Raw genomic sequence first — 13,403 nt, 5'->3', positions numbered from 1 at the left:
CCACGCGGAAAGCGGCAAATGCCCTCCTTAGCGAGCCGGCGCTCGCGCGCTCTTTCCTCCCTCGCCGTGTTTGTCGCGCGCCCCCTCCCCCTCGGCGAGCCGGCGCTTTTTCCTCCCGAGTCTCCTTCGGCGGCGTCAGAGCATCGCCGACGCGGGCCGCGGGCCGCGGGCCGCGGGCTGGGGTCCCGCCGCCCGGCATGAAGCGCTTCGTCGGCGTGGTGTTGCGCGGCCTGCTGGCTCTGTCCAAGGACGACGGCGCGTGGGCCAAGGAGCGCCAGCGGACCCCCAAGAAGGAGAGCCGGCGCAAAAGGAGGGCGCTCCGAAGAGCCAGAAACGCCGGCAGACGCAACTTAGTCAGGGCGGTCCGTATGTCGGATATTTGTCCACCCCGGTGTCGGATCCAACGGTTTGGGATCGTAACTCGGCCGCTGGAAATTGTCAGCCATGAGTCACTTGGGCGGCAGAAACGTATCGGTCACTTTGATTTTTCTTTGTGTTATCTGACCGCGATGTACGCCGGCGGCGCGAGGAGCGGCGTGAATGCGCCGCCGGAGCTTCGGGACGAATTTTCAGCAAATTCCGCAGTCGGATCTTAACGTGAAACGCGAGAGACGCTCCCAGCGAAATCCCAGCGTGCCTTCTTCCTGTCACTGCTCCCGTATTTAGAGTTGAGCCACACGGCTTGCCCCGAATCAGTCCGGAGTGCCGAGCGTGGATCGGATCGTCGGATCCGAATCCGGTTTGAAATCTTCGTCATAGCCGCTTTGCCTCTTCACCCTGCACTCGGGGCCTCAAATTGTCCTGCGCTGCAAGTCACGCGAGCGTGCAGGGACATGCGTCGCAAAGCTTTGCGTTCAAGACGCGGAAGCGCGTTAGCGAGCGAACGCTTTGGGCGTGCGCGGACACGACCGGCGAGCACGCCTCGCTGCGCCGATGCCATTCGGGCTGCGACGGAAGGGATTCCGGCATGCGGCGATCCCGAAGCAAATTGCTGTCAAACCTAGTTGGGCTTTTCAGTGTTGTATTCCCGGCTGTCTTATTGGCAAACGACATGTTTTTTTGTCTTGGCGAGAGGCGACGCGTGTGATGTTGCTGCCGTTGATGAAAATGATGAAATGATTCATGGGACGGACCTGATAGGAATTCTCAATTTCTGCTTTTAACCCCGCCGTGCTTTTGCGGACTGTTTGGACACTCATTTTCTCGAAACGCTCGGAGGGAGCCCACGCGGGCTCGGGGAGAATATGCCGACTCCACTCAGGAAGGCCAGGGTTAGGGTTAGGCCTGGAGCACTGACGATGTCATTTTCAGTAGACGGCAAGTGGCAAAAATCACTGTCGTTCTTTTCCCACGCCCGAGTCCGAATTTCTCCGTTTCCCCATTTTCAACGGCGGGGTCGACTTATTTTTCTCCCGCGCGGCGTCCGAGTTCGAATAACGCTGACCGGAACGCGAATGAATCTCGTCCTCCTCAGATGATCTTGACGGTGTACCTGAGCGACGGCGAGCAGGCCGCGACGGAGGTGCCCATCACCCCCGAGACCACGTGCCGCGACGTGGTGGAGTTCTGCAAAGAGCCCGGCGAGAGCGGCTGCCACCTGGCTGAGGTCTGGAGAGGCAACGGTGAGAGCGGAGGCACAGTAGCGTAGCTTCGCCTCAGCGCCCACAGAGACCACCTTGACTTTTCGATAGCGCGCTAAACGGTCCACCCGGTCGCCGACCCGCGCCCGACGGCGACCCAACTCGGCCGAGCGGCCGCGTGGGTATAGGCGCGAGGAAATCATCGGGAACGCGGGCCGCGCCTTTTGGCGCCCGTTTGCGCGCTCGTGCCGTACGGAACCCCGATGCCAAACAGAAGAAAGTGAGGCAAATCCCCTTCAATGCGATGACGTGCCGTTCCGGTCCGCAGCGCTGTCGCGACGCATTCCTCGCAAACCGTTGGCTTCCGCTGACGCGACGGCAGATACGTATCGGCATGTTTTTGTGCGCCCCTCTGTTGAAAGCGCCGGGCCGGCCAAACGGGGGATTTGCTCGGGGTTGGGCCGGTGCCTGACAAAGCACCAAAGAGGAACAAAAAGTCCAAAGCCTTTTTCTCGCGTGGAAGCCGCAATGACTAAAAGCCTGCTCGTTGGTATTCAAATGCCGCAAATGCTTCTCGACTTTTTTTCAACAATGTGTCAAACAAGCAAGTGCCTCCGCATATCCTCGTTTTGAAGGGCCGATATCTGCCCTTTATTCTGTGCTGATTATTAGTTGTTGACAAACTAAACGCGAGACGCAAACGCTGGAACTAATGTTGCAACAGCAAAATGCTTTGAGGTTTCAATGCTTTATTTTTCCGACGCCTCGAAAATGGGGGAAATAAACTCGGCGTCTCCTGTGAGAAATGCGCGAGGCCTCTTCTCCGATGGCACGTGGCCCGCGCGTTCCTGAACTCTCTCTTGCGTGCGCAGAGCGAGCCATCCCGTTCGAGCACATGATGTATGAACACCTCCAGAAATGGGGACCCCGCAAGCAGGAGGTCAAGTTCTTCCTGCGCCACGAAGACTCCCCGACAGAGAGCAGCGATCAGGGTAAGCATGAAGTAGCGCCGTTCCCGCGCTTTGCGTCGTTACTCGTTTTAAGTCACAGGCGTCACTCTTCAAAGCTAAAGTTATTTGCGGCGTTCTGTATTTTGCCGCGGCGCTCTGAATAATATATTGTCGCGTTTGCGTCAGCTTTTGCCATTTTTAGAAACGCGGAAAAAGTCTGCGTTTAGTCAGGTTGCTCGCTCGCGTCCCCGCCGTCACGTGCGATCTCGTCAGCGGCTCTTCAAAGCGGCGGCGCCCGTCGACCGCGGGCCTTTGCGCGAGAGCGGCCGAGCGAGTATCATCCCGCCTCGCCTCCGTCTAAACTCTGCGCCCGTGGCGTCCGCGCGCTCGCAGGGAGTCAGCAGTCCCAGGAGCAAAGCGGTCGGAGGAGCGCCAACGCCGGAGAGAAGCGCAACGAGAACGGGGTGAGCTTCTGCAAACGCCCTTCGGGGCCTTTTCTCGTTCGCCTTTTTGGAAAAGCCCTCCGGGCAGTCAATTGTGCCGAGGCACCCAAAATAGTCACCAAAAAAGTGGGCGCGCGCAAGAGGAGGAGCATTCTTTCTTCTGTGCCTCACTGTCAGTTGCTGGCATAAACGGATGACCAAACTAGTATATACGGTAAGATTGGTTCACTGTCGCGCATTCCAACAGCGATCCGGGACGCCCACGTGGTCCTCGTGTGACTGCGGATAAAGACTGCGACGTCATGCCCTAATAGCATTATCCGCGGATGCGCTCAGACCATTCGTTTCCGTCGACTGCCCGCTGATACTTTGGGATGGTAATGAATCGGAAGGTGTTAGCGTACGATTACGAGCGGACGTTTGCTCAACCGGCCCGCTTTTCTCGTTGACTTCGACCCTATCTCTGTTTTTTTTCTTTTCTGCTACACGTATCGTTTTGCGCCACCACATTGCGAGGCGCGACTTGAATTGGATTATTTTTGCAGTTTGTAACCCGGGCCCCCGTCGGGCCGAAGCTTTTTGCGCTTGCGCGCTTCTCGACGCGTGGTATAAAAGCAGCCTCTGGCGCGCCGTCCTCTCTTGCTCCCTGGCTTGCGCCAGCTGTCCCACATTCCACAGCACAAAAAGTCCTCCGCTCCAACAATTGTCCTCCGGGTTAAAGAGAAGCGCGGCGCGAGGAAGCCAATGACCCAAACGTATCCGCTCGCAACTGTGTTCGACAGCGCCGAGAAAGGTCTCGCCCGGACCGCGCTCCCTCGTCCCCCGACCCCCAGGTTAAACGCCGTCCAGGTTCCCCTGGCAAATATTCCATCCGCGTTGGAAGCGGATGGTGGCGTCGGGACTCGCCACACGCAGCCCAGGGGAACCCGATGGCCCTGCAATTTTTTTCCCGCGTAAATGATGCGCAACGCTCCTTTGAGGAGCGCCCCCCTGTGCCTCGATGGAATTTGGCTGCTGGGAGTAAGCGCCGGAGCCGGAATCGCGTCATCTGCGCCGTCGCCGTCTGAAGGGGTGCGTCGCCTTCTCTCCCGGCAATCGACAAAGACACAAAAAAAAAGATTTAGCGTCGCCTTAAATAGTTGCTAGCAAATGGCCACAATGGGCACAGCCTGAATCGCAGCATTCCATTCTTTTTTTATTTTTTGGAAACATGATCTCTAATACGCGGTGAGTTCTTCCACTTGAGTTGAAGCTAGTCCTGGCGCACGCGCGCAGGTGGGCAATCAGCGCGCGGAGCCGACGCTTTCCGAGCTGCAGGAGATGGCCGGCAGGCAGCAGCAGCAGATCGAGGCTCAGCAGCAGATGCTGGTGGCCAAGGTAAGCGCTTCCACCCTTTCCCAACGCTCCCCAAATGTTTTATTCAGCGGGTCCTCCCCGTCCGTCAGAAAAGCGCACGCTCGCCGTCTTAGCGTGAGGGAGCCTCTTGAAATTTTAATTGTTAAACCTATCCGCCGCAACCGCCTGTGTCATTTTCATTTTCATGCCTTTTGAAATGACTACCGCTCCAGAACCTCCAGCAAACAAAGTTCGTGAGGGGAAACGCACCAAGCGGCCCCGTTTTAAGCTGCGCTTGTTAGTGTTGGCCGTAAGACGCGGCTGTTTAGAATGAATCTTGGGCTCAAACTCTGCTGTTTTCCCTCTCGCTGTGTATGAGACGCAGCGACGATGTCAAACGAGAATCGGTGACCTTTTCTTCCCTTTACGCGTCAAGCGTTTCAGATTCCCCAGATTGGGAGCTGTCAGTGAACGCCTCGCCAGCGTGATGTTGAATGCGCTCAAAAGTGCCCTTTTCCCTTTTCCTCGCAAAGCGGTTCGAGTTGAGCGGCATCCGTCTTTCGCCGAGTTTAGGATCGTCTTATATTTGGGGAATTCCGGCGACGGTAGAGTTGCGAAATGTTGTAAAATAGCCGTCGTCTTTCTGTAGAATCCCCGCAGAAACGCATATGAATAAAAGCCTCCCCCTTCGGCCACCCTCTTCAGTTTGAAAAGGATACAGCTTCAACCCAGTGCGACGTGACCCCGTATTGGGTCGCGTGTTACGCAACAGAGGAGGTGGGACGCAGCGTGAGTCACTGCGCTGGTATTGTCCTGTCTGTCCTGGTGCGCGCACATCGCTCTGCTTATTTAGGCCTGGATGCTTTTGAGAAATTTGCCCATTAATTAATATGACTAACCTAGATTATATTCTACTTTTTTTGTGCGCGCGCGGTGCGTTCTGATTCACCGTCGCGGCTTTTGGCCTGTCAATCGGTCGATACGAATATGGCCTGAAAAGTGCCCCGTCCCCCCCAAGCCCTGCAGCCCTTTGGAAACCTGCGCCTGTCGCTTCCTATTTTAGCGCTGAGAAGTGGAGCACTCCTCACTTGGATGGAGAGAGCGATAGCCGAGAAGTCATTCGACTCGCCTCGGCTAGCCTTTGATTGTGAGAGGGAGTCGCCGCCGCAAATCACTCCCACTCATATTGCCTGTTTAAGGACACTAGCGACATGATCTGTCATTGTGGGGGGGTTTCTCGGAACTTGAGTGTTTGCGCTGGCATAGAGCATCCTTAATAGTTTGCGTCTCATACAAGTGCCTGTAGGTATCGCGGTTTTAAAAGCCACGCTTATTCAGAACCGTCCAAATCTGTCAAAGCCAGAAAGCCCCCCCGCTCCGTCTGCCTTAACTTATGGCAGACGAGTAAGGGACGCAACTCAACCTTTCCCATGGTGTTCTTTCCGATATTTACATTGCGCCGAATGTTCTGTCGGTTATTCTGTAGGTTAGTTTTGATCACGCCGTTTTGTCTGTTCGCGTCCCCGCCGAAGGAGCAGCGTCTGCGCTACCTCAAGCAGCAGGAACGGCGTCAGCAGCAGACGGCCGGCGAGAGCGAGAAGCTGCAGCGGCTGAAGGAGCGCGTGGAGAGCCAGGAGGCCAAGCTGAAGAAGATCCGGGCCATGCGGGGTCAGGTGGACTACAGCAAGGTCATCAACGGCAACCTGTGTACGTTCCGCGCCGTCCGCTCGCGAGCCCGCCCCGGGGGACGGCGCCGACCTGACGCGCCGGGTTACCCCGCGCAGCGGCGGAGATCGAGCAGGTGAGCGGCCTGTTCCAGGAGAAGCAGGCCGAGCTGCAGGCGGCCGTGCTGCGGGTGGAGCAGCTCAGCTTGCAGCTGGAGGACCTGCGCCGGGGCAAGTTCAACGGCGTCCAGGGCGGGCTCGGCGGACAAGTGACCGGCACCGCCGCGCTGGAGCTTCGCAAGCTCTACCAGGAGCTCCAGGTACCGTGGCCAACGAGGGAGAGGGACCGCTTCGCCTATGTCTCGTTTTCACCAAAACCTCGAGAAAAGCAAGCGTTCTTTTTGTTCCCGATCTCTCTTTTGAAGAGCTTTAGCGCGCGCGACGGGCTCGAAAATATCTTCGACTTCGCCGTCTCTGCGGCCCTCCGACGCAAACTATACGGCGTGGCGCTGGCGCACGGGCGGCCGCTAGCCTAACGCTAACATTAGCGGCCTTCGACCGCGCCCGCCTGATGCTTCGGCAGATCCGCAACAAACTGAACCAGGAGCAGAACAGCAAGCTGCAGCAGCAGAAGGAGCTCCTGAACAAGCGCAACATGGAGGTGACGCTGATGGACAAGCGCATCAGCGAGCTGCGCGAGCGCCTCTACAAGAAAAAAGCTGAGGCACGTCAAAAAGAGAACCTCCCCGTAAGGCTAGAAGCGCTCGACGCACCTCCCGCTCGCTTCCCAACGCTCTCGTTCCCGCGCGCGCTAGCTTTTGTCAAAGCCCGCCATTGATATGGAACGCCTGTCCCCCCCCCCCCCCCCGCAGCTCAACAGGGCCAACGGGCCGCCCTCCCCGCAGCCGGGCGCCGGCACGCTGGGCCGCGTGGCCGCCGTGGGCCCCTACATCCAAGTTCCCGTGCCCGCCCGGCAGGACGGCGGCTACGCCCTGCCGCCCGAGCCGCTCAAGCCGCAAACCCTGGCCGTCAACAACCAGGCCAACCGAGGGCGCGCCAAGTCGGGTGAGTCCGAACAGATCCCCGGAAAGAAAGATGCCTTTGCGTGCCCGACGTCTCCGGTCCCGTACTTGACCTTTCCCGCCTGTACTTGAATCCTCTGCTTTCTCTTTCTCTCTCTGTGTGTTCTCTTTTGCTCCTTCTTCCCGTTTGTTGTCTACAATGTGACCCCCCCCCCCCCCTCCCGTCCTGCGTCTCGGTGGCGTGCCATGTTTGCGTGCGTCCGGGTCGGCGGGGCGCCGCGCGCAGACGGCGGCGCGCAAAAGCCCCCCGCCGGCCCATGGAAGGTGTCAGATTTAGACATCGTGGTGGACCCGCTGCCCCCGACCCCTCCGGAGTCTCACCCGGGTCCGGGGGCCTCCGCCGGCTCTGACGGCACGTCCCGTGAGTGCGCGGCGGGCGCGGCGCCTTTTCGGGTGCCCCCGCCCCCCTTCGCTTAGCTTTAGCTACCCGACTGAGGCATCTTAACCAAAAAAAAGTGGAACCTCTGAAGTGGAATGTGGAAAAAGGCTCCAAATTGGGGCTTGTATCCGGATTTGATGGCTTCAAAGCGTGTATCCTCTGAGCAAAGAGTAGCAGCTGTTGTTGTTGTGGAAAAAGGCACGTTCCTTACAAATCAAAACCTAATACATTTCCAATCAAAACTTTCCCTTTGTTATTCGATCTTACAAAGCGGACCGAATGATGATTCCCTCCGCATTGAGGCGCAAATCATTTTTCATTGAATCCAGTCGTTTTGAATGGAAAACTCTGACTCGAATCGCAGACCCCAAAATCCCAATCGGGTCGAATCGTGAGACGGTCGAAGATTCCCGCCCCTCGCGTTTACCCTCGTTTTATCTCCCCGTCTGTCTTTTTCCCCGTTTCGCATTTCTTCGATCTCTGATTGGTTCTTCTTCCTCGAGCGCGGTGGTTCATTAAAAATCTAACAAGTGGGGCAGGATGGGAGGGATTTTTTTTCTTTGACTGCAACCTTCTAAATTCATAATAAATATGACCCGAGAGCATTTCAATGACATGCTCTTATATATTTTAAACAAGGCACAAAAATAACAATTTAAAGGAGGACAAATGAATTCACCTCTCGTAATTGACTTTGAACAGCTTGCCAACTTTGGAGGTCCCACTGTAGAAATGTCAAAAAGTGTGACGACACCTGCCTAACCCATTTTGATTGCGCCGGATTTCTCCCACCATAATAAGCGGCTATAGCGTTACAAGCTTGCACGTGCTGCAGCGACATCTCAAAAAGAAAGAAAAAAAAAAAGATGAATGGCTAAGCAAGAGTGTCGTTTTGGTTGGGTGGACTGACGAGTAGTCCCTCCCATCAAAGTGCCGTTTTGAATCACTTTGACGCCCATGATTTTATGGATTTATTTTTTTGCGTTTTTCGTAGTCTCCTAATGCATTTTTTTTTTTTTACTTTTATTTCTCAGCTTTTATGTTGTTTTTCCATTTTACAACTGGTATTTATATTACGAAATGGACTTTCAGTTACGTAGCGCTTTTCTACCCTGGCTACTCATAGCGCTTTCTAGTCATTTAGCCACTGATGACGCAGCATCAGCATCAAGTGGGGGCTCGGCGTCTCGCTCAAGGACACTTGGACATGGTCTCTGGTCGGGGGATCGAACCCACAGCCTCTCAGCTGGGAGACGACCGCTCCGCCGCCGCGCCGCGCCGCCCACATATTATGATTCCATTTCTCGTTTTATACCACGTTACTTGCTTTCTATTCATCTCCCATTTATTTTGATTTATTTTTCACGATGGTTTGCTGTGTAGAACTGATATCTTTTCCAAATGGTAGTAGAGTTAGTTGTTTAAATTTGAATCCCCTTTCATTGCGTAGTCCATCTGCATCGGTTCCCTCACTTAGACTGCTGTCCTGGATGAAATTTTCATTCAGTGAAGTATTAAAAACGCTAATGCGTTCTTGATCACGTACTAATTTTAAACCGTTGGCGGATGGAACTGCAGTGATCTTCTTCTTGCTTGAGTTATGAACAGGCGAATGCCTTTAGACCGCCCTCTGGCGGACCCGAGTGCCAATACGGTTGACGGCACCTCTCGCTTGTGCTTCAGTCGGCGACGCCGTTTGGCCCCCCGCGACTAAGACGGGCGCCTCCCCGAAACCTCCGGAGAGAAGGGACTCGGACACGCAGGCGAAGACCCTCCCCGCCGCCTCAAGTGCAGAAAAGGTCAGCGCGTCGGCTTCTGATCCTCTTAGAGGCGTGCGAGGTTGAGCGCCGGCGCGTTTTCGAACGTTTTCTCACAGGGGCCGGACTGCAAAATGGCGGCGACGTCACCGTCCGCGTCCAAGCCGCAGCCGCCGCCGTACGGCTCGCACCTGTCCTCGGCCAGCTCTTTGGAGCGCCGCCGCAAGGACGCTCCGCCCCCGCCGCCCCCCCCCTCGCCAGCCGGCCAACCCCCCGGCACCCGCCTGGCCCCGCGCGGCGCCCGCCAGCGGATCGTCTTCGCAGCAGATCCAGCAGCGGATCTCGGTGCCGCCGAGCCCCACCTTCCAGCCCCACGCGCCGCTCTTCCCGGGCGGCGCGAGCGAGCGGCCGGATCACCCGCCCGCCGTAGCCGTGCGCCCTTTTGTTCCCGACAGGGGCTCGCGGCCCCAGTCGCCCCGGAAGGGGCCCGCCACCATGAACTCCAGCTCCATCTATCATATGTACCTCCAGCAGGCGGCGCCAAAGAGTCAGCCGCTCAAACCTGCACTCAAAGCGGGTAAGAGATGGCGTGTCCGTACACGATATTAATATTTGACGGCCTAGCAAGGACACGCGTGCAGGCTAACGCTTCTTCCGCTTTGTCTGAAGTTTACGGGAAGCCCGTCCTCCCTCCCAACTCCACGCCGCCCTCGCCCCTGCCTTTCGTCCCGGGCGGAGGGGCCTTCCCGTTGCTCCAGGGTCCGGGCGGCGGGGAGGACGCGGCGGACGGCGACGCGGAGGACGGCGAGGGCCTACGGCACGCGGAGCCGCCGGCTCCTCCGCCCAGCATGGAGAACATCCCCCGGCCGCTCAGCCCCACCAAGCTCACGCCCATGGTCCACTCCCCCATGCGCTACCAAAGCGACGCCGACCTGGAGGTCCTCCGCAAAAAGCTGGCCAACGCGCCGAGGCCCCTCAAGAAGCGCAGCTCCATCACGGAACCGGAGGGTCCGAGCGGACCCAACATCCAGAAACTTCTCTACCAGAGATTCAACACTCTGGCGGGGGGCATCGAAGGAAGCGCCGGCTCGGGGGGCGGCGCCGGGACGCCCTTTTATCAGCCGGCCGACCCTTCGCTCTCTCCGGGTGGCGACCCGGCCGCCGACACGGACAACGGCAACCTTCCCTCGGACGCCTCGCCGCCCCCGCCGCCGCCGCCGCCGCCCGACTCGGAGGAGCTCGGCCCCTTGGACCCCAACGACAACCGTCCGCCGCCTCCCTCTCCCGAAGGACTTTTGGAGCCCGCCGAAGAGGAGGGGCCAGAGGACGACGACGACGACGACAACAACAACAACGCGGAAATCTCCCAGCCGTCGCTTCCCAGCCCCGTGCCGGAGGTCACGTCTCCGGAGGAGAGCGGCGGCGCGCCGACCCGACCGTCGGTGAGCGGCCCCGTGGATGACGGACGGCCCGTCGCCTTCCGCGAGGCTCTTCGCTCGCCGCGTGAAAGAAGCGCCTTTTTTCCGACGGGTCTCCTTTGCTTCCCCAAAGCGCACGAACCTGAAGAAGCCCGAGTCGGAGCGCACCGGCCACGGCTTCCGGGTCAAGTTCAACCCCCTGGCTCTCCTGCTGGACGCGTCCTTGGAAGGGGAGTTCGACCTGGTCCAGAGGATCATCTACGAGGTGCGGCGGCGCGCCCCGACGTCGCCTCGGGAGCGAGGCCTCCAGTTCAACGGCGTCCCCCTCTGTTGCAGGTGGAGAATCCCAGCACGCCCAACGACGAGGGCATCACCCCGCTGCACAACGCCGTGTGCGCCGGACACCACCACATCGTCAAGTTCCTGCTGGATTTCGGCGTCAACGTCAACGCGGCCGACAGCGACGGATGGTCGGCCGCCCCGACCGCGCACGCGCGCCCCGGATCGGGATCCCCGCGTGACGCGTTGGTGGTTATTTTTTGGGGGCCAACAGGACTCCGCTGCACTGCGCCGCGTCCTGCAACAGCGTGCACCTGTGCAAGTTGCTGGTGGAGTCGGGAGCCGCCATCTTCGCCAGCACCATCAGCGACGTGGAGACGGCCGCCGATAAGTGCGAGGAGATGGAGGAGGGCTACGTCCAGTGCTCGCAGTTCCTATACGGTAAGCGCCGCCACATCCGCGTACGCCGGTTGGCGTACGGGCTTGACGTTGCTTTTCGGGCCGTTCGGGCTTGACGTTGCTTTTTTTTTTTTTTTTTTTTCCGGCCCAGGCGTCCAGGAAAAAATGGGCGTGATGAACAAGGGCACGGTGTACGCCCTGTGGGACTACCAGGCTCAGAACCAGGACGAGCTGTCCTTCAGAGAGGGGGACGCCGTCACCGTCCTGCGGCGGCAGGACGACAGCGAGACGGAGTGGTGGTGGGCGCAGCTGGAGGACACGGAGGGCTACGTGCCGCGCAACCTGCTGGGGGTATTCAAGCGCTTTCTCATTCATTTCGTCCGTCATCCATGGAAAAGAATGGGCTCAAAACTTTTTCCTTATTTTTTTTTTCCCTATATTTTTTTTGCAGCTTTACCCTCGGATTAAACCTCGCCAGCGCACCTTGGCCTGACGAAACACTCCTAAAATAAAGAGCAGAGAACAAACAAGCCTCATGGATCTTCTCCCGGCGGCCATTTCCTCCGCTGTCTCTTTTGCCGTTCATTTACACACACACACACACACACACTGTGATAGACAAGCACTCCCAAGTGCGGGAAATCCCCATGGTCACTCTCTCTCCCGTTGCCCCGCATTCCACAGTGCAGCTGTTTCAGGTAACCCTTGTGGGCGTATTAGTCTCCTCTTTTCTGCCCCCTAGTGGTCACAGCGACAAGACCCATGCCAGGCTGCTGTCGGGACCCTTTCATTGCATTTTTTAAAAGCATTTTTCCCCTCTCCCGTTTTTGAGAAAATAGCTTGTTGATTTTGTGTTTTTAACCACCCAAAATTGCAGTAGCTAGTTTATGTGTTGAAAAACCTCATGGGTATACTGTTAAAAAAAAAAAAAAAAAACTCTTGGCACATCCAAACAACGGCAAGGCCGAGTGAAAATGAAGAAAATTACTTTTGAGGCGACAATTAGGAAGTTAGCTAAAATGTACGACTACTTTTTGCCCGTAATAGCCCTTTGAAAATGGCATTTGGCATCGGCCACGGTTTAGTGTCCCTCCGTTAGCGTTTGCCACAGAGACCGTGACGAGCCTTCGGATCTCAGGACCAACCCCTTCCTGCTTTGACGCTCGCCAAACTTGTCCAACTAGAGTACGCAGGCTACACTCTGCCAGAGAGTCCATTTCCGTTTGCCTCTCCAAAGCCCACCTTGTGTTTTTTTTTCTCTCTCTCCTCTTTGTGGAGCGTGCGAGTAGCCCACGTCTCGGAACCCAAAAGTGTACATAACGCCAGGCGGCTGTTTGCTGGCTTTGCTGACCACGTGAGCATTTCTCTTCCACGTGCTCTACTCGACACAAATACAACTTGTGTAAATGTGAACAATAAAAGTGAAGCTCTGGCATGATCGATTGTGGCTTTGTGCAGCGTCAAGGTAATGCAGTTCACTTACATGCCAGCAGGGGGCATGCGAGTATCAATGAAGATCATGTGTACACTTTTTTTTTTTTTTTCCCGATGCACACCAGGCTCCCGTTTGTTGAGGTCACTGACTAATGTACAAGGGTGCAAAGGTATAAATTTGACATAATTGTTTTAGCTCAAATATCGATTTAAACCGATAAATAGACACACATGTATGGAAATACATTGTTGAAACTCATAGATTTTCTGGAAACACAGTTTTGGGAAAAAAAAAAAAACATTTAAATATTTTCTTTGTATTTTGCTAAAATTGATAACTGCCACTTTTTTGTGCCGTCTGGGATGAACCGTCATCTTAAATCATCCTTTGATAATGCCATTTTGCTTATTTTATTCGCCTCACAGTGCCAACGAATAGATATGGATAAAACGCTATATAGATAGGTTTCTAAAAATGTCAACACATAAAACGTTGATCGTCAGTCTTTGATTTAAAACTTGTAAATGGAAATCACGTCATAGACCGTTTGCCACTTTGCCACGGTTCCACTGTTTGAAATGTACAACCCAACCTTTGATAAGAGTTTTTTCTATCCTCAATTCGTCAATATTTTAAATATTTGCCGATTGGTAAAAAAAGAAAAATTTATAAGGATAAAAGG

The 13,403-nt window shown here is 56.2% G+C and overlaps 1 protein-coding gene across 1 annotated transcript; it reads left to right on the top strand.

Annotated features, from left to right (window-relative positions):
• The first annotated feature begins 151 nt into the window (after positions 1-151).
• LOC148406777 (apoptosis-stimulating of p53 protein 1-like) lies at positions 152-12,724 on the top strand. The gene is given in 19 exon segments (XM_088403133.1): positions 152-362; positions 1,475-1,622; positions 2,453-2,572; positions 2,924-2,994; positions 4,249-4,350; positions 5,841-6,015; positions 6,093-6,292; positions 6,556-6,720; positions 6,845-7,037; positions 7,281-7,415; positions 9,117-9,232; positions 9,310-9,453; positions 9,455-9,767; positions 9,860-10,632; positions 10,742-10,873; positions 10,945-11,078; positions 11,162-11,328; positions 11,438-11,637; positions 11,738-12,724. Coding segments are annotated over 19 exon segments (3,495 nt in total). The 5' UTR covers positions 152-197; the 3' UTR covers positions 11,780-12,724.
• Positions 12,725-13,403: the final 679 nt, after the last annotated feature.

Source organism: Hippichthys cyanospilos, chromosome 20 (genome assembly GCF_059441005.1).
Source record: "Hippichthys cyanospilos isolate Australia breed blue-spotted pipefish chromosome 20, RoL_Hcya_1.0, whole genome shotgun sequence".
In the NCBI taxonomy this organism is placed as follows: domain Eukaryota; kingdom Metazoa; phylum Chordata; class Actinopteri; order Syngnathiformes; family Syngnathidae; genus Hippichthys; species Hippichthys cyanospilos.
This window is presented reverse-complemented; position numbering and strand designations above follow the sequence as displayed.